This window comes from Melopsittacus undulatus, chromosome 6 (genome assembly GCF_012275295.1).
Source record: "Melopsittacus undulatus isolate bMelUnd1 chromosome 6, bMelUnd1.mat.Z, whole genome shotgun sequence".
NCBI lineage: Eukaryota > Metazoa > Chordata > Aves > Psittaciformes > Psittaculidae > Melopsittacus > Melopsittacus undulatus.
This window is the reverse complement of record NC_047532.1, coordinates 33,296,514-33,315,049: the sequence shown is the minus strand read 5'-3', so window position 1 is coordinate 33,315,049 and position 18,536 is coordinate 33,296,514. Positions and strand designations below refer to the sequence as shown.

Below are 18,536 nucleotides of genomic sequence, written 5' to 3'. Positions count from 1 at the left end.
TTCCTTATCCCAGCTCTTGCCATCACATGCCTGGATTCTGCATCATGAAACTGTTCTTTTCTGTAAGGCTCATTTTTGGGGTACATATCTATTGTAAAATGTTTTTTAAATAAAAAACTTCAGAAGTTTTACACAACTTTTAGAAACCTTTTCAGACTTGTGTTTCCTCAAGCAACATGAATGCACTGCACTGTCCATACTCTAGTATCATACTGTTAAGTACTAATGCAGTACCGGATATTAGAATGAGCCAAAGGTAAGGTAATAATTTCTTCACCTGTATTTTCAATCTTTCAGAAATAGCCCAGCAGGGTAAGCACTAAGGATTTCAGTGTTTTGGTTTTGCTGGTTTTGTTTTTTTTTTTTCTTCAATTGGCAGGTCGAAGGAGGTGATCCTGCCCCTCTACTCTGCTCTTGTGAGACCTCACTTGGAGTATTGTGTGCAGTTCTGGTGTCCTCAACATAAAAAGGACATGGAACTGCTGGAACAAGTCTAGAGGAGGGCCATGAGGATGATCAGGGGGCTGGAGCAGCTCCCATATGAAGACAGGCTGAGAAAGTTGGGGCTGTTCAGCCTGGAGAAGAGAAGGCTGTGTGGAGACCTCATAGCAGCCTTCCAGTATCTGAAGGGGGCCTACAGGGATGCTGGGGAGGGACTCTTCATTAGGGACTGTACTGATAGGACAAGGGGTAACGGGTTGAAACTTAAACAGCAGGGGTTTAGACTGGATATAAGGAAGAAATTCTTTACTGTGAGGGTGGTGAGGCACTGGAATGGGTTGCCCAGGGAGCCCATGAATGCTCCATCCCTGGCGGTGTTCAAGACCAGGTTGGATGAAGCCTTGGGTGATATGGTTTAGTGTGAGGTGTCCCTGCCCATGGCAGGGGGGCTGGAACCAGATGATCTTAAGGTCCTTTCCAACCCTAACTATTCTATGATTCTATGATTTCACAGGAACCAGCTGTCTTTGCTGAACATTTAGTTGACAGGGGAGGCTTTATCCGAAGGTGAAGGTGACAGTGTAAAGATAACAGGAAACCTAAGATACATACTTTTAAATTATATTTGGTTTACATTTTACTGTGAATAATAATTTGATATACATCTCAAAGACAGCAGTTACATGGTAAAGTGTGAACTGTCTCCTTAATGGAAGAACACTAACGCTATTTCATTTGTAGAAGTTATACTGCAAGAGACATTACTACCTTCTAGAACTAGTGTATCGCTTAATTTTAAGCCAATATTTCACCTTCCGTTCCACTCCCGTAGCCTAACAGTGGTTAACCGAGCCAGCAATGCACACGGAAACGGCGCCCAGCGGGGGAAAGCCCCTCGGCGTGACGTCCCCGCCCCTTTCTCGCGGTTTAGAAACACGGTTCCTCCACTGGCAACAAGAGACCGCCCCGTGCACCCACCCTGCGCTTCCCGGAGGGGTGGTGGTGGCCCGGCCCGCCCAGTGCGACCTCCCCCGGGGCGGCCCCGAACAGCTCCCGCCCCGTGGCACTGGGGGTTCCGGAGGCACTTCGACGGGACGGGACGGGTGGAGCGGAGAGGGGCTCGGCAGCAGCGTGGCCAGCACTGCTGGAAGCGGGGTTCGGCGCCGGAGCGGCTCCTCGCCTTTGGGAACGGGTATTCTTTTTTGTGAATATAAGTGTCTTTACCGTGTGCGATTTCTTCTCGGTGGTCCAGTTAGAAAATGTGTCTTCACCAGAGTAACTCGCTTCTGAAGAAATGGTTTAAGAAATGATCTTGCTGCCGAGGCTCTGCTAAAGAGAGCTGGCAGCATGAGGCATGGCTCAGGTAAGGGTGGTCGTGTCATCCAGCAGTGAAATGAGCAGCGTTAGACATGTGCCCTCATGTCCCTGAGGCTGGGTACCCAGAGCATGATCTGTTTTTTTGGCCCTTGGGTGTTGGCACTCACAGGTTGCAGGAGAGGTGGCAATGTCCGACAAAAGAGAGTGCCCTGTTGCATCAGAAGAAAATAATTTTATGCCAATGAATATCTCTTTTCATTCCTTCTCTGAAGGCTGTTTTGTTAACTTTAGCAGAAAATAACCTGTTTAATTAGATTAACTAAATTGTCTTAAAGTATACTGTTTCTGCGGTAGCTGAGGTTAAAATCCAGTGTCTGAATAGTCTAATATAATGATGAAGGGAAGTGCCACAAAGCTAGCTAGGGTGAACTAATGCATGCCTTACAGCTGTTCGGCTTTTGGGTTTGTTTGTTTTTTTTAATAATCAACTTTTCTTGGAAATGCCCTGGCTTGATATTTAAATGGCACCATGCTTGGTGTTTGTGCTTGAGGGCTTATGTTAGTATGCTCTTGGCAGTATTTCAGCAAGCTGAAGAATCGAAACTGATTGTCACGCTAGTAGACTGTTTTTCTAGTAAAACCCGGAAGCTTTGTAGTTAACTGGATTAAGATATCTCTAAATGATTTATGTACTGATATGTATCAGAATAAAGAATATGTGTAATACGGTTCTGAAAATGGAAAGTGACTGAAAAGGGGCATAGCTATTCTTTCATTCCTTAGAAAAGAGCAAGCTAGGAATGTTATTTCCTTAGTTTTCTCTGAACCAGTCTTGTTCTGACTTCCTTTCGAACATTTCTTGTAATTCCTTCCCAAAAGTTTTTGGCTGTCCTTAAGTGTCCTGACTCAAAACTCGTGGAGGGGAAAAAACATTATACCTGGGCACCTGGATGCTCTGCTTCTGCATTACCCATTTGAATAATGATTCAAGAAAGTAAAGAGACAGTGAGGAACTTGGGGTATGCTGGTGCTGGGTTAGAGAGTTTAGCAGCAATTGACTGCTACTTCTGAGAGCAAAGGGAAGTCTGGGGAACTCCTATGGATGAGGAGGAAGGCTGACAATATGGGTTCTGGGTAGTACAGTGTATAGGGACAGGGTGTGAAGAATGAGACTTCTTGATATGAATTCCTTTCTCTTGTGAGCGTTACAGCAGATGAGGTTTGAGGATCTGTCAGCTTCATAACCCACAGCACAACGGTTGCTCTTGGCAGTCAAAGCACTGCTGGGGGTAGGTGTGTGTGTTCTTTTGCCTTCCATTTTCTCTCTGCGTCAGTCATGCTGCAGGGTTCAAGTGGTGTGTTTCAGGAGAGCCGGCTGGCAGCCCCTGCCCTTCCCACTCCCAGTGCACAGGCGTAGTGGGGGTACCTCAGGCCATCCAGACTGTTTCATAAGGGTCATTCACTATCAGACAGCTGCTCTCAATGAAGTGTTTCCCTGGTGCTTCCCTTCTGCCAGCAAAATCACTTCTCCTTTCCCCTATGTAAAGCTGAACCAAGGCATCATTATATCTTATCTGTACTCCCTTTGGGAGCATTGACCCAGAACTGTAAGTTACTACAGGAATCTGTCGGGCTTTTCCTGTCACAGCCTCTCTTGCATAGCCCTAAATATAATGGTCACCACAAGGGGGTGAGGTGATGGGAGCTGGAGCTTGGACCCCACCATCCTCTCTTGCCCTTTAGCGCTTCAGCTGGGGGATTTTGGTGAATGTTTGATCAGTAAATATCTCAAGTAATGCAATAAAATGTGAAGGACTCTTAATAATCCTAGCATAATTTGGGTTGGAAAGGATAACCTTTGAAGGTTATTTGGTCCATTCCTCTGCTTAAAGCCAGCCTAAATTCACATGTAGGTCACATTGCTCAGAGCCTTGCAAAGTTTTTTATCAAATGTATGCAAGGATTTGGAGCTTCTACTTGAACACCACGGCGAGCTTATTCACTACAACACAATTTACTCTCAGTTTATGTTGTAAATTCAGGTTGCCGCACATGGCCAGTGTAGTGAGAGGGATTCATGCAGCTACTGTTTTATCGAACCAGAGTTAATTCAGTAATGAACTTTTACTTGCTGAAGCACCTTTTTTATCTTTTTTCTTTAGTTCTATGGATTTTTAACTCCATTACAAAGAAATAATATTCTCCTTCTTTTGTATTAGTGGGAGCTAAATGCAAATGCATTTATTTTTCCTTGCAAAGTAATGTTTCAGTTATTGTTCCCTATATTTAAAACTGTTACTAGAACTAATAACACCTAGTGGCTTGTAAAGTCTCATTTTGTTAAACTGAAATGATGATGTAGTCTTCATTTGTTTGTGTAACCCAGGTAGCTGGAACCAACTTGTGTCTGCTAACTAAGAGTTACTGCTCTTTCTTGACTGAGGTTTCACCATGTGGGAATTCCCCCGTGCTTAGTGACATTATTGAACAATATACTGTGCAACATAAAATTGACAAAAGTGAGTTTTTGTTCCTCATTCCTTTGGTGTTTCACAACTTAATGTTATTTCACAATATTCATAAATTATTCAGATGAAAAGCAAGGCATGAATGGCAATGTATTAATCTTGGTGACTGAGTTCAATGTGATAGAAGGAGTCTACATAAAAAGCAACAGAAGAAGAAAGACAATTTTAGTAAAAGACATAACCTTAACTGTTCTTAACATAATGTCTGATGAAATGAGAGTTGAACTTTGTAAAATGTAAAATCTTTATTACTTTTCTTGCCATAAAGCATATCACCATTTTCTAAATCCTAGATTGTGCAGTGGCATATATGTGTGGTTGTAGGGAGAAGAAAGATTCTGGGCTTTCTTATAAACAAAGCCTTTCTTATAAACAAATCATATGATATCATATGATATGGTCTCTACCCTTCCTTTGCCAAAGGGTTCAGTTTGAATTCTCAGTATTTCACTAAAGTTCAGGTAGCTGGAAGATCTCACAGTATAAATTGAGCTTTTTCTAGTTTAAATTTTATTCATCTTTAGTTTGTGTTATTCCTATAAGCTGGTTGTTTTCTCAACATATTTTAATATGGTCATATATTAAACTTGTCAGTTTATATCATCAACTGCAAGAACAAGATTTGAAAAAGGAACACTTTAAGACCAATACGCTAAACAAAGAGGATGTTATGTGTAAGCTAGGATGTGAGATAGATGCTATGTCATCCCAGCACCATTAAACATCCTAGTGTGATGTCTGCTTTTACTCCGGGAGTAAAAAGCAGGAAGGAACTGGTTTCAGTTTCAGTTTCCTTCCCAGCTTTGAATGACCATCTTCACCAAACTGAACTAGTTGGAAGAGTCATAACAGACAAAATATATTACTAGTTTAACTTGAACTGCATTCTGTCTAAAGAATAACTAGGTTTATCATTTGTTAGAAAGCTTTCAATCCTATAAAAAAGGAGCTCCTATGCTGTTCTTTTTTGTATGTCCGCTTGTGGCTCTCCTGGCTGTTTTGGACTATTGTCTTCAATAGAAGTTGCTGCCATTGTTTTCCTTCTCTCATTACTCCAGAGGCAGAAAGGAATATCTCTTAAGGTTAATGCTGGCATCAGTAAATGTTCTTTGTGCTTTTTTTAAACTCCTTTTGACAATTATGGAGAAGTATAAGGAAAAAAACAAGCAGTTGTCCCTTTCACTCATGCTGTTCTGCTGTGGAAGCCCACTCCCCTGTGCAAACCCATCATTATCATGCTAAGACAAATATTGGATACATGATATTTAGTAGTACCACTTTAGAAGTGGAATAGCGTAAAGAACTGAGTAGGTGGCAGCATGGCATCAGGGCTGCTCCAGGATATACCCAAGCATGTTTTATAGTCAACATCAATATACTAAACCAGTTGCTGCGAAATTACTCCAGTAATTTGTTCATATGAATTGTATGATGTTTCTGAATGGCTGCACAATGGAGTCTTGTCGTGCAGTGAAATAACTGCACATAGCAATGCTTTCCTCTGACTTAATAATTTCAAGATACTCAAAGCATGAATACAGGCATACGTAATTCAGACTTATGGTGTGGTGGAGACATACCCTAGAAGGAAGCAGAGGTACTTGGGTTTGTAATTCAGTTTTCCTGTACAGTTTAGACAGGCAAGTATCTTTTAGCAATAAGAGAGATCTTTGAATAACTCTTGCGTAAAATTATATGTATCTATTAAAAATACCCCTTTATTATTATTTTTTTGCAGAACTTCTATATACGCATCCATGGCAATGCAAGGTGAGTATAAACAAAATGTCATCTTTTGATAATATCAAAAGATAATATGGATCTTTCCACAATGTTCAAGCAATACTAGCTTAGCTATTAGTTTACTTACCTTCTATTTTTATGAAATATGTATGAATTTTTGTTGAAATTATTTACATTTTTAAATTGAATAAATTCCAATTTACATTTTTAGGTCTTGATTTCTAAAGTTAGATAAAACAAATAAATAATCTTGAAATTTAAGTTATTTCTGCTTACAAAATGAACTTAGTAAATGTTTTAAATGCATAACCCTCTGAGTCTGCTGGTGAGGCATTAGTGTAGTCCTAACTTGAAGAAATTGGTGGAAAATATTTTATACAATGAAAAATGACTCACTGATAGTCAGTTCTGTACAGGAGGGCAGCCTGTCAGTTCCCTGGCAATTCTTTGTATTAAAACCTGCTTCTAAATATAGATGAACAAAGGCACCTCTGGTCCAGACAGTGAACTGACCCTGCTTGGACTAGGTGATATCAAGAGGTTCCTTCTGAGCTAAATGATCCTGTGATTCTGTGACATCTTCATGACATCGCGTGTAATATCTGCTTTTTTTCTGCATGTTAAGGATGAGAACTCCTTTAAGTTCTTAAACATTATACTGATGTTTAGTATACATATTGTGCATAAATGCGAACTTGTTGTACAGTTCTTGCTATACAGAAAATTGCTGCTTAATTTTATTATGTCTAGTCTGAAAAAGGAGGCAGTGTTGGGGATTTTTCACTGTAGGACAGGAGGAAATGAGCAATACTCACACTTTATGTTCTATTCTTCCAGCAGATAAACCTGACCTAGCACCTGGATTTTCAAACATTAACCGTGTGCCAGGATATCAAGTCCCCTATGGCTACCCTCAGCATGTACCTGGGACTCACCAAGGTAGGTTGCTTGTCTACAGATCTGGAAATCAGGACAGGAAATGCGAGGTTTCATTTCACCAGGGTGACCATCTCTGATTTCCTTCTGTTGATTTTGTAGAGTTTCTGTTAATTTCTGTTTTGCTGAAAAGTCATTGTTTCCTTTGTGGTGCTGAGCAGTACCAACAGTGGTAGGAGTTAAAGATGTTGGATGTTCCTCAGTGGTTACTGTGTGGATTTTTTTAGGGTGGTATTACTTATGCAAAGCAATTAATGTGTGGCAGCTTCTTGCTGATGATCAGATTTTTTGATTAATATGCTATTTCAGTATTTCACTTTACTTTTCTTTAGAAATCCAGAACCAAAGAAAGAATTGTTTTCCTCTCGCCTGTTCTGCTGATCCATGTATTTTGTGCCTGTTTCCTACCCTATTGCTGTACTTTGCATGTGGTTATACCTTGCACAGATTTGCTTTTCTCCTCTCCTATTTCATTTCCTGCTCCACATTCAAAATGCAGCACTTCTAAATAGCTTCTCATGTTCTGGCAACTAATTGCTTTCTGAAGAACTGAGTCTAACAATCAAACTCCAAACATAAGTTGTAGATAAAATGCAAACCATTTGGCCTGAGTTACTGTGTTGTTCATAAGTAAAAGCTTGTGCATGTTGTGGCAGGGCAATCTGAGCTCTAAAAGTACAGTTAGCTTCAGCAGGGAAAGAGCATGTGCTGCCTGTGTGATGAAGGTCGGGGGAGCATGCATATACTTACGCATGACAGCAGTAGATCATTTGTGTGCAAAACCTGTGCTCAGACATAAAAGCGATTTTGTATTCCATAAGGGCAAATCCTTCTCTAGAGTGGGGGCTCCTTCCAGCTACGAATTTTAAGCCACAGCTGTTTACATCACCTGAGGTACTGTCCTGCTTACGGCTACAGTATGAGCTTTCATATGCAACAGTCCATGTACTGGAATGTAATGTGAAACACTGGTGCTGAACAGATTTGGGCTAAAATCTTCAGGTCAGTATTTCGAGCTATAAATAATGAAGTAAAATATAAAATTCCCCTCTATCAGAGTGGAAACCTACAGCCTACCAGGGAAGTATTAGGTGAGGGAAAAAATACAGTTCTTGTTCCATAACTTCAACAGCAACTTCAGCAGCTTCAGCTGCAAAGGCTGTGTTGCTGCAAGCAAGGCAGGGCTCTGCACACAGCCAGGGATGTGGGGTAGGCTGTGAGCACCAAGGCAATGCTGCGTGTGCCATCTGGTGGGGTGCTGAGCATTTAGATCCTGAAGTGCTTCATGAGAGCTTGTGTTTTCTATCGAGTGGTAACTGGAGAAGATTTACTCGGCATTCACAAAATGTGAAACTATTGCCTCCTTTACTGTGCACCTCCTCCTTGAAGGAGTTGTGGATTTCTTCAGTTTTGAAAGAGAATGGGAAAGTGCAGGTTTTAGATCACGCTCATTTGGTTTGAAAACGGCAGATGAACTTTGCTCAAAGGACATTTCCTATCCCATAAGTAGAAGGTATGATTCCAGGAACACTTTGTCTGAAAATTCCCCAACTGACAATTTGTAAGCACCCGTACTTTTAATCTATTTTAAGGTTTATGTCTTCTTTATAACCTTCATCTATTTATTTCTATTTTTTTAATTGCCTGTCTTTATGCGAATAAAATTTCTACTATATTCAATAATGATTCATTTACTGATTTTGTTTGGTTTTGTCTGGAGGGATTAGAACATCCATATTGAGTATAACTTCTTTGCACAAAAGTATTAATAATTGAAATAACATCTAACTTCAATAACTGCATCTCTCCTACCACACCAGGTGTCGCAGGTGCAGGGAGCTATGGCTTTCAGGTACAGGCCATGAGAGTCCCATCTGAACTTGCTGTTCCACCCATACAGAACCAGCCCATTGTGAAGGAGGGAACAATCTGGATGCCCATCCCTCCTCCTCTTCCCAACTGCCCTCCTGGGCTGCAATACCTCACTCAGGTACCTGCACCCTGCCTTCTTTCCCAGAGAACAGGTATTCATCTAAGAAGCAGCCTACATCTGTGAAAAAGCTAAAAAAATTATGTGGCTTTGTTGCAGCTCTGTGGGTTCCTGCTTTTGGGCTGCTAAGTGAAGCCTTTTGTAATGCAATTGATGCACATCCAGTGTGGAGATGCCTGTTATGGTTGCAGCACTTCATGCAGTACTCTTCTGTCAAGTGAGATGCTAAGGGAGTAGGGGCACAGGGCTATCATAGATGTTTCCTATTTCTGAAGGTACCATTTGTGAGATGTAATGAGATTTGGCAAAATGTCTATAATAAATGTATATAATTTGTGCAACTGTAGCACATTAAAAGTGCTTAGTTTTCTACATGGTGCATTCTTCACACCTCTTCGTAATATTGTTAGCAGAGATGCTAGTCAGACTTCACAACATAGGGGATGCTAATAGCAAAATAAGAATCGTTTCCAAATTGCAGCATATGTCCTTGTACTGTAAAAATACAGTTTATCTTATCACTGGGAGCAAATATCAAGGCTTAACACTGATAGATTTTTGCCAAATCTGCAAATTGCTAAAAAAAAACAGAACAAAAAAACACCAGTGAGGGAAAGCCATGAGACCATGTATCCTGAGTTTCTCAGAGCTGAGCAGGAGCTCTAAAATTTCTTATTTTCCTGCTTTTGTCTGTATGGACTCTTAGTGTAAGCAACTGGGATATGTGGTGTCGAAGGCTCTTTTAGGCTTTGTAGCTGAGCTAGCCTGAGCCCTCTGTGCTTGTAGCCAGCCCAGCTTGGATACAACTTCTGTCATCTGCTCCAGTGCCCTGAAACACTATTCTCATTTGGGAGAGGACAGGATGGGGGTACATGAGCTAGTTGCGCGCTTTACCAGTAGATGATCTGCCTCTATACAATATATTGATCCATAAATCTGCATTCTGAAATGAAACAGTAATTCTTGAAAATAGGTTTCTCTTATTTACAACTTGTTAATTATTTATTCTGTTTTATATTTTCAACCATTAACAGATTGACCAGATATTAATTCATCAACAAACTGAACTTCTTGAGAGTAAGTGTAAAGTATTTATGACAGAGAAATGTTTAAATCCAGTAATCCCATGAAATGATAGAATTTAGACTTCGATACTATCTTTTAAAGGTGGATCACAACCTCTCTCTTTCCTGCCTCTGTTATCTGTCTCAGTTTCTGCAGAAGTTGTGGAGGAGAGAAACAAGAAGATAGGAGGACAGGGGATTTTAAGCTGGTTCTGTATCTTGAAAGTTTCATAGCAATATGACTGAGTGATCTTGGTAGATAGTTAAAGCTGAAGTTCTGCTTCCCATGTTATCAATCATAGAATCATAGAATCATAGAATAGTTAGGATTGGAAAGGACCTCAAGATCATCTAGTTCCAACCCCCCTGCCATGGGCAGGGACACCTCACACTAAACCATATCACCCAAGGCTTCATCCAACCTGGTCTTGAACACTGCCAGGGATGGAGCATTCACAACTTCCCTGGGCAACCCATTCCAGTACCTCACCACCCTAACAGTAAAGAATTTCTTCCTTATATCCAATCTAAACCCCTGCTGTTTAAGTTTCAACCCGTTACCCCTTGTACTATCACTACAATCCCTAATGAATAGTCCCTCCCCAGCATCCCTGTAGGCCCCCTTCAGATACTGGAAGGCTGCTATGAGTTCTCCACGCAGCCTTCTCTTCTCCAGGCTGAACAGCCCCAACTTTCTCAGCCTGTCTTCATATGGGAGGTGTTCCAGTCCCCTGATCATCCTCGTGGCCCTCCTCTGGACTTGTTCTAACAGTGCCTTGTCCTTTTTATGTTGAGGACACCAGAACTGAACACAATACTCCAGGTGAGGTCTTGTGAGAGCAGAGTAGAGGGGCAGGATCACCTCCTTTGACCTGCTGGTCATGCTCCTTTTGATGCAGCCCAGGATATGGTTGGCTTTCTGGGCTGTGAGTGCACACTGCTGGCTCATTTTCATTTTCTCATTGACTAACACCCCCAAGTCCTTCTCCGCAGGACTACCATGAATTTCCTTTTTGCCCAACCTGTAGCTGTGCCTGGGATTGCTCCCACCCAGGTGTAGGACCTTGCACTTGGCATAGTTAAACTTCATGAGGTTGGCATCAGCCCACCTCACAAGTGTATCAAGGTCCCTCTGAATGGCATTCCTTCCCTCTACCGTATCAACAGAACCACACAGCTTGGTGTCATTGGCAAACTTGCTGAGGGCACACTCAATTCCATTGTCCATGTCAGCGACAAAGATATTAAACAAGACCGGTCCCAACACTGATCCCTGAGGGACACCACTCGTTACTGGTCTCAACACTGAACCGTTGACCACAACTCTCTGAGTGCTTCCATCCAGCCAGTTCTTTATCCACCAAGTGGCCCACCTATCAAATTGATGACATTCCAATTTAGAGACAAGGATGTCATGTGGGACAGTGTTGAACACTTTGCACAAGTCCAGGTAGATGACGTCAACTGCTCCACCCCTGTCCATCACTTTTGTAGCCCCGTGGTAGAAGGCCACCAAATTGGTCAGGCAGGATTTCCCCTTAGTGAAGCCATGCTGGCTGTCACCAAGCACCTTGTTGTTTTTCATGTGCCCTAGCATGCCTTCCAAGAGAATCTGCTCCCAGATTTTGCCAGGCACAGAGGTGAGACTGACTGGTCTGTAATTCCCGGGGTCACCCATTTTCCCCTTCTTGAAAATGGGGGTTATATTTCCCTTTTTCCAGTCGTCAGGAACTTCACCTGTCTGCCATGATTTTTCAAATATGATTGCCAGTTGCTTTGCAACTTCATTCGCCAGCTCCTTCAGGACCCGTGGATGGATTTCATCAGGGCCCATGGACTTGTGTACATTCAGGTTCTTAAGATGGTCTCAAACCAGATCCTCTCCTACAGTGGGCTCAAGGTCTAGGTTTTCACAGTCCCTGTGTCCACCTTCCAAGACTTGGGTTTTGCGGTCAGAGCCTTTGCCAGTGAAGACCGAGGCAAAGAAGCCATTCAGAACCTCAGCCATCTCCAAGTCCTGTGTAGCCAGTTGTCCCGAAAGTTTCCGGAGGGGGCCTACATTGTCCTTAGTCTGTTTTTTAGCTGCTACATACCTATAAAATCTCTTCCTATTATCTTTAACATCCCTTGCCAAGTTTAGCTCCAATTGGGCCTTAGCTTTCCTAACTTGGTCCCTAACTACCCAGACAACATCCCTGTATTCATCCCAGGCCACCTGTCCTTGCTTCCACCTTTTATAAGCCTCTTTTTTTCTTGTGAATTTTTCTCAGGAGCTCCTTATCCATCCATGGAGGTCTCCTGGCCCTTCTGCTGCACTTCCTTCTAGTTGAGATGCAACACTCTTGAGCTTGTAGCAGGTGATCCTTGAATATTAACCAAGAGTCTTGGGCCCCCTTACCCTCTAGGGCTATTTCCCATGGATCCTTGCTAAGCAGGTTCCTGAAGAGGCCAAAGTCTGCTCTCTTGAAGTCCAGGGCAGTGAGCTTACTGCACGCTCTTTTCACTGTCTTGAGGACCTCGAATTCAACCATCTCGTGATCACTTCATCCAAGACTTCCCTGGAGAGTCACATTTCCAACAAGCCCTTCCCTGTTGGTGAGCACAAGGTCAAGCAGGGCACCTCTCCTCGTTGGCTCCTTTATTGCTTGCAGAAGGAAGTTGTCTTCCACACAATCGAGAAACCTCCTGGATTGCTTGTGCTGGGCCGTACCGTCTCTACTTGCTTCTCTTCCCTACTTAAAGATGTTATTTTCTGTCCTTTCTTACTCCGTCTAACTCTATAGACTAGCATGAAGCTCTAGTCTAGTTTCCAGGCAATCCTGCTGTTTTAGTGAATTCAGCTGCTTTCCTTCTACTACCCTTATTCCATTCACTTTAAGAATATCAAAGTCATGTTATCAGTGTCTTTCAAATGGAAGAAATAAAATGGAACATCCATGTCAGTTAATGCCTACTGTTGCTACATTTTCTTTCCATAGTGCTTCAGAGAGTGCTTTCATTTTTTAGAAAAATTAATGAAAAATTCTGTCCTGGCTCTTGTTGTTTTCTATTTGTGCTGCTGTGAATCTTGACTATGAGGTTTTTTTAATGGCCTTTTCATTTGAATGTTCTTGCTTCACCAAATTCACAAGTTTTCTTTTTAATTCTCATTCCTTCAGCACTTCCTTCCCTGGGAATCTTCTATGCTGTGTTATTTATATAATAGTGGTGCTTGCTCTGCCAGTAAGTGTTCCTGTCTGGTGGGAGGAGATTGATGGACATCTCTACAATTTCTGCCTTGTCATGTGCATGGTAGCTTCTCTTCTCTGAACTTCTCTGTTAGGCTGCTCTGCTCAGGCATCCTGCAGCACTTCATTTTGCCAGTAGCTGCCTCTGACAGACTTTGAGGGAGGCCTGCTGTCCCAAAGGGTAGCTTTAGAGTCAGCATGGTGACTTTTCTGATCAAATGCACCTCAGAAATTTAACCATTCTGTTCCTGTTTTTCAGTTTTGACTGGCTTTGAAAAAAACAACAAATATGAAATCAAGAATACACTGGGGCAAAGGGTGTACTTTGCAGCAGAGGACACTGAGTGCTGTACCAGGAATTGCTGTGGGCCATCACGGCCCTTCACCATTCGGATTATAGACAACCTGGGCCATGAGGTGATAACACTGCAGAGGCCCCTCCGGTGTTCTTTATGCTGCTTTCCCTGCTGCTTACAGGAGGTGGGTTGCTCCCTCTCACTTTCTTCCTTCACATGGGAAGTGGTCCATCCGTGAAGTTTTGAGATGGGGCTGTCTTTAGTTAGGCAAAGTGAAACAAGTCAGGTTTTGCCTGTAAAATGTGGGGAGAGAGCTGTGCGATTTGCTTATGGGGTCCTTGGTCTGGGAAGAAGCAAGTTTGCTGCAACACTTGTATTCACTCTGGCCATTCTGATTATGGTAATGAAAAATTGGATGAAACAGCATGTCAGGGAACTTGTGGCCATTACCAAAATCTGTGCTGGAGATGAACTTGCAATGTAAGAGTTAGTGACTTTCATAAAGTAACAGCTAGAGTTTTCAGTTTACTGCTGCTGTGAAACCTATAGTGAAATTCAACATGAGATGATGAACTTCTTTATATTAATATGGGGTGGTAAAACTTCTGAAATCACAGATCTGAGGTTCTTGCTGAGGGATATGTAGTAGCTGCATCCTGTAATGTGTTCAGTGAATGCTTTCAGGATGCTCAAAGCCTTTCTTTGACTTTGATCTTTATACTGGAGATGTATATGAGGTCTGAAATTTGTGTGCAGTTTTTTGAAAACATTCACAGAAAACCCCATACAGCTTCATCCATTGGAAAGCCAGACTGTTGTGGAAAGATAAGTTGCGTTTGGTTTGTATGTTATGGTGGGGTTTGTCAAACAAGCTTAACAAAGCATGACTGTTCATTTGGAGGTTTTCTTTTTCCTGTGAAGATGGAAGTTCAGGCACCACCAGGAACACCAGTTGGTTATGTTGTCCAGAACTGGCATGCCTGTCTGCCAAAGTTTACCATTCAAGATGAGAAAAGAATGGATATATTGAAAATTTCCGGCCCATGTGTTCCCTGCAGCTGTTGTAATGATGTTAATTTTGAGGTATGCAATGCTAAAAGTTGTTTGTATGGATCTTCTTTGGTAGTAGTTTATTGCTTGAATTGTTGCTTGAACTTGTCAACTGAACTGTAATATATATTAAGTAATTAGTACAGAATACTTTAATGCTAGTATAATCAATTCACTTCTCTAGATATGTAGATTACTCTAGATAAACCAGAAAAACTTCCAGGATTGATGTCTTAAAGCCATTCATCAGTGATCAGTGACACTGATTCCCTGAGGTTGCACACAGATCTATTAATTTAAATATTTAGCAGTGAAATCTTTTTGAATCTATTGTGTTTGACCCTAACAAAAAGATGTTATTCTTAACCGTGTCATGTATTTGTTAAAATTACTTCCTACAACCACTCATTTAATATTTTAATAATCATGCAATGACCAAGTAAATCAGTATAATTTAGACCTAAAATATAGATTTGAATGATGGAAGACTTACAACTTTCATTTAAAAATAATAGTGACTAATGCATCATTATTTTCATGAACACTAATTAGTAGATACACTAGTTTATAATTTAATATTTAAAATGATGTTGCAAATAGTTGCTAAAGCAAATTTAGTATAATTTTAGTTTGCAAATCAGATTTTGCAACTCTGACAACTGTATCAAACTTTAGGAAATAGTAAAGGGCTAATTTCTGTTTTGTAACAGAACAACATAGTTTGTTTAATTTTCACTCTGGCAGCACCTGATACATGGCAGGAAAAACTAATTTGCTCTCGTGGTTAACAGACAACACTTGCAGCAGTGTGTGTCTATGTGTGCAGTAGGTGTCTTCCAACACCATTAAAGATTTGAACTCTGTAGGTAGATTTAGAATTAAGTTCATGTCTGTGCTACTTAAGACTTATGTTCTGATAGTCAGGGTTGTTTTTTGGTACAGTTACGTTCAATGACTGCATTGATTCAAATAACACAATCTATAGCTTTCACATGGATCTGTGATGAGTGGGATTTGGGAATATTATGAATGACAGATTATATGTTTTTTTAATTTTATATATAACTAGGTGAAATCTGTGGATGAGACTGCTACTGTTGGAAGGATTTCTAAGCAGTGGACTGGATTTTTGAAAGAAGCCTTTACAGATGCAGATAACTTTGGAATCACGTTCCCAATGGACCTTGATGTAAAAATGAAAGCTGTCATGATCGGTGCTTGCTTCCTTATTGTAAGTCTGTCATTCACTGATACTTGAGTATGAACTGACCTTTTCATTTTTGTGTTCAAAATGTACTGTTAAAGAATTTGATTCTGTGCTCCTTGAAATGGGCCATAACTTGTTGTGAAATTGCTATGTGTAGAACTAAACACAGAAGGCAACAAGGAATTATTTCAGATAATAAGCTTGTTCTAGACTACATGAAGTACTAACTGCATTTAAGAAGAGCTACATATCTGATGGGACTGAGAAACCCTGTAAAGGGAAGACTCCTTACAGAGTCTTTAAACATTACATTAATAGAGGAAAGCGTGTTTATGTGGATGGTGAAACCATGAAAAGTGCATATCAGCAATTGCCAAGATACCAAACCAGAGCAGCCTACTGAACTGGCGAACTGGACAGCTGGATGTGGCAGCTACTTCCTCCTGACTCTCCTTCTTGGAAGTGTGTGAATCACTGAGCTGAGCGGAATTAAATGCTCTCAGAGGAGTCATTTCCAGTGCGAGGGACTTCTGTGGAGGCAAGGCACATCTACCTTGATACAACACTTTTCAGCTGCACTCTGACTCTGCCATGGCAAATATTTGTATGTGTATGTGTTTGAGTGTATGTGATACACTCATGTTTCCACTTACCAGTGCAATTCAGCATCAAGGTACCATTTAAAAAAGTGCTCTTCTGCTGTGCTGGCAGAGCTGCAGAGGGAAAGGGGCATGTGAAGCACCTTGAGTTTGGAGCTCTCACCAGCCTCTAACAGCTGTATGCATCAAACAGGTTTTCTTAGCTGTGTTCATTCATGTGCTACCATGTGCATGAAGTACAGTGTTAGTGAGTGCGAGCAACCCAGGACTCCAGACACAGAAACCTGGGCCCCCAGATGTAAACTAAACAGTCATCATTATGATGGACTCCACTTTAAGGTAAAATTGAAGGGGCTGAGTGAAGTCTAACAAAGCCAGGGCAGGAATCCTGCTTAAAGGAAGCATAGCTTTGGCTAGTGCTAATTTAAAGTTTCCAAGTAGGTCTTTCACCCCTCTTTCTCTCTCTGTGGGTGTCGTATTTTGAAAGACCCAGGTAATGTGGGATGGAGGGAGGTGGCCCCATCATCTTATCTTTGAGGCTGCTGAGAGGAAGAGGCTTTGAATACTTTGCAAAGCAACCAGGAGATCTCTAAACTAAGAATCATGTTTAAGAAGTGTTTAATTTGCTTTTTGTTGCCTTCTTAGGACTTCATGTTTTTTGAGCATGGTGATTGATAACCAACAGCGAGCAGGAGTTTGGCAATGAAAACTTTTATACAGAAGAAGAACATAAATCTCCCAACTTTCTAGTGGATTTCAGAGCTCCAGTAAGAATGTGAGAAATGTGTATCGTATTTCTATAAACTAAAAGCTTTACGTTTTATTGTGAGTTTTTCTTTGTAGTAAATAGTAGTAAGTAATTTGTAGTATTCAAATAAGAACACTTTGTGCAGATCAAAACAGAAACTTATAGAAATATATAGCAACCTTTCTTTACAAGAAATTTGGAATTGTAAAATAACTACTTATAGTTGCTTTAATTCATAAAAAAAGAGGACTTCTGTATTCATTATTAATGTAAGCAATAAGCCTAATAAAAAGGTCCTGATCTTTTTCTTTGTATTGTTTGGTACTTTTGCTTTGGTGTTCACATTCTTTGTTTCCAACTTCCTACCAAACATATACATTCAAACCAAAGTAAGTCTGAACCAGATGATTCTTGAGGTCCGTTCCAATCTGGTATTCTCTGATTTTCTGATTCTGTGATCTAAGTGAACAAAAGTATCAAAAATCACTGTAAAATTGTATAGTGATGGTGATAAATCTGCTGTCAAATGACTTCTGCAGTGTATGTTAGTTTCATAATTCATCTTGTTTTGAGACTTAATGGCTTTGAGGAGACAGGAAATATAAAAGAAAGAGGAATTCTCTTTCCTCTTCTTTTAGTCCATGCATTTCACAGATTGTAAGTCTGACTGTGGGCGTGAGAGTGCAGGAATAATTCCTGCACAGAATTATTACAAACAGAACAATTCTGCTTCAAAAGCAGATGCATGAAACGTCAGGTCTGTTTTTTAGCATTTATAGCTTTACTTAAATGTACAAGCTATGGGTAAACTTGCAGTTTCTTATCACGGCTTCACAGAAGCATGCACATATAGTGGTTCTCGGGATCCAGCAATGGGGAGAGGTCGTTGCAAATATTTTCATTTGTATTTTAGTTCTGGTAAAAATTCCTTTTGTTCAGTATTTTCAATTTATTGATTGCCTCTGGTCAGTCAAAAAGCAGAGAAAAAGAAGAGTGCCATGGCTGCTATGTACCTGGACTGTCTTTGATGTTATAAGAGTTGTACAAACTCATGATAGCAATCTAGACTGTTCAGAAAGTCTTCAAAATTATATATTGTGCCTTGTTAAATTTAGCTTCTGCTGCTAAAGACAAAGTTCCTTGAATATTGTGTCTTTAATAATAGGGATTGTGGAGGTGCATTTTTGATTCATCAGCACTTTGCTTAGGGAATTAAGTAATTATTAATTTGAAAATATTTAACTGACCAGGTATTAATGAGATACTGGAATTTCAGCCCTGCTGATACCTGCTAAAAATTTCTGATTCCTTCAGTTAGGAATAGAAGCTGCATGTATAGAAACCAAAGTGACACACCCAGGACCAAACCTGTCCTATAGGGATCTGTGTG

General features: G+C 40.8%; 1 protein-coding gene across 1 annotated transcript; it reads left to right on the top strand.

The window, feature by feature from the left end:
• Nucleotides 1-1,490: 1,490 nt before the first annotated feature.
• On the top strand, nt 1,491-17,423 carry LOC101879867 (phospholipid scramblase 1). The gene is given in 10 exon segments (XM_031047292.1): nt 1,491-1,633; nt 6,025-6,056; nt 6,870-6,968; nt 8,786-8,955; nt 9,990-10,032; nt 13,506-13,726; nt 14,464-14,625; nt 15,662-15,823; nt 17,044-17,070; nt 17,072-17,423. Coding segments are annotated over 9 exon segments (930 nt in total). The 5' UTR covers nt 1,491-1,633; nt 6,025-6,043; the 3' UTR covers nt 17,105-17,423.
• The last annotated feature ends 1,113 nt before the right edge of the window (nt 17,424-18,536 follow it).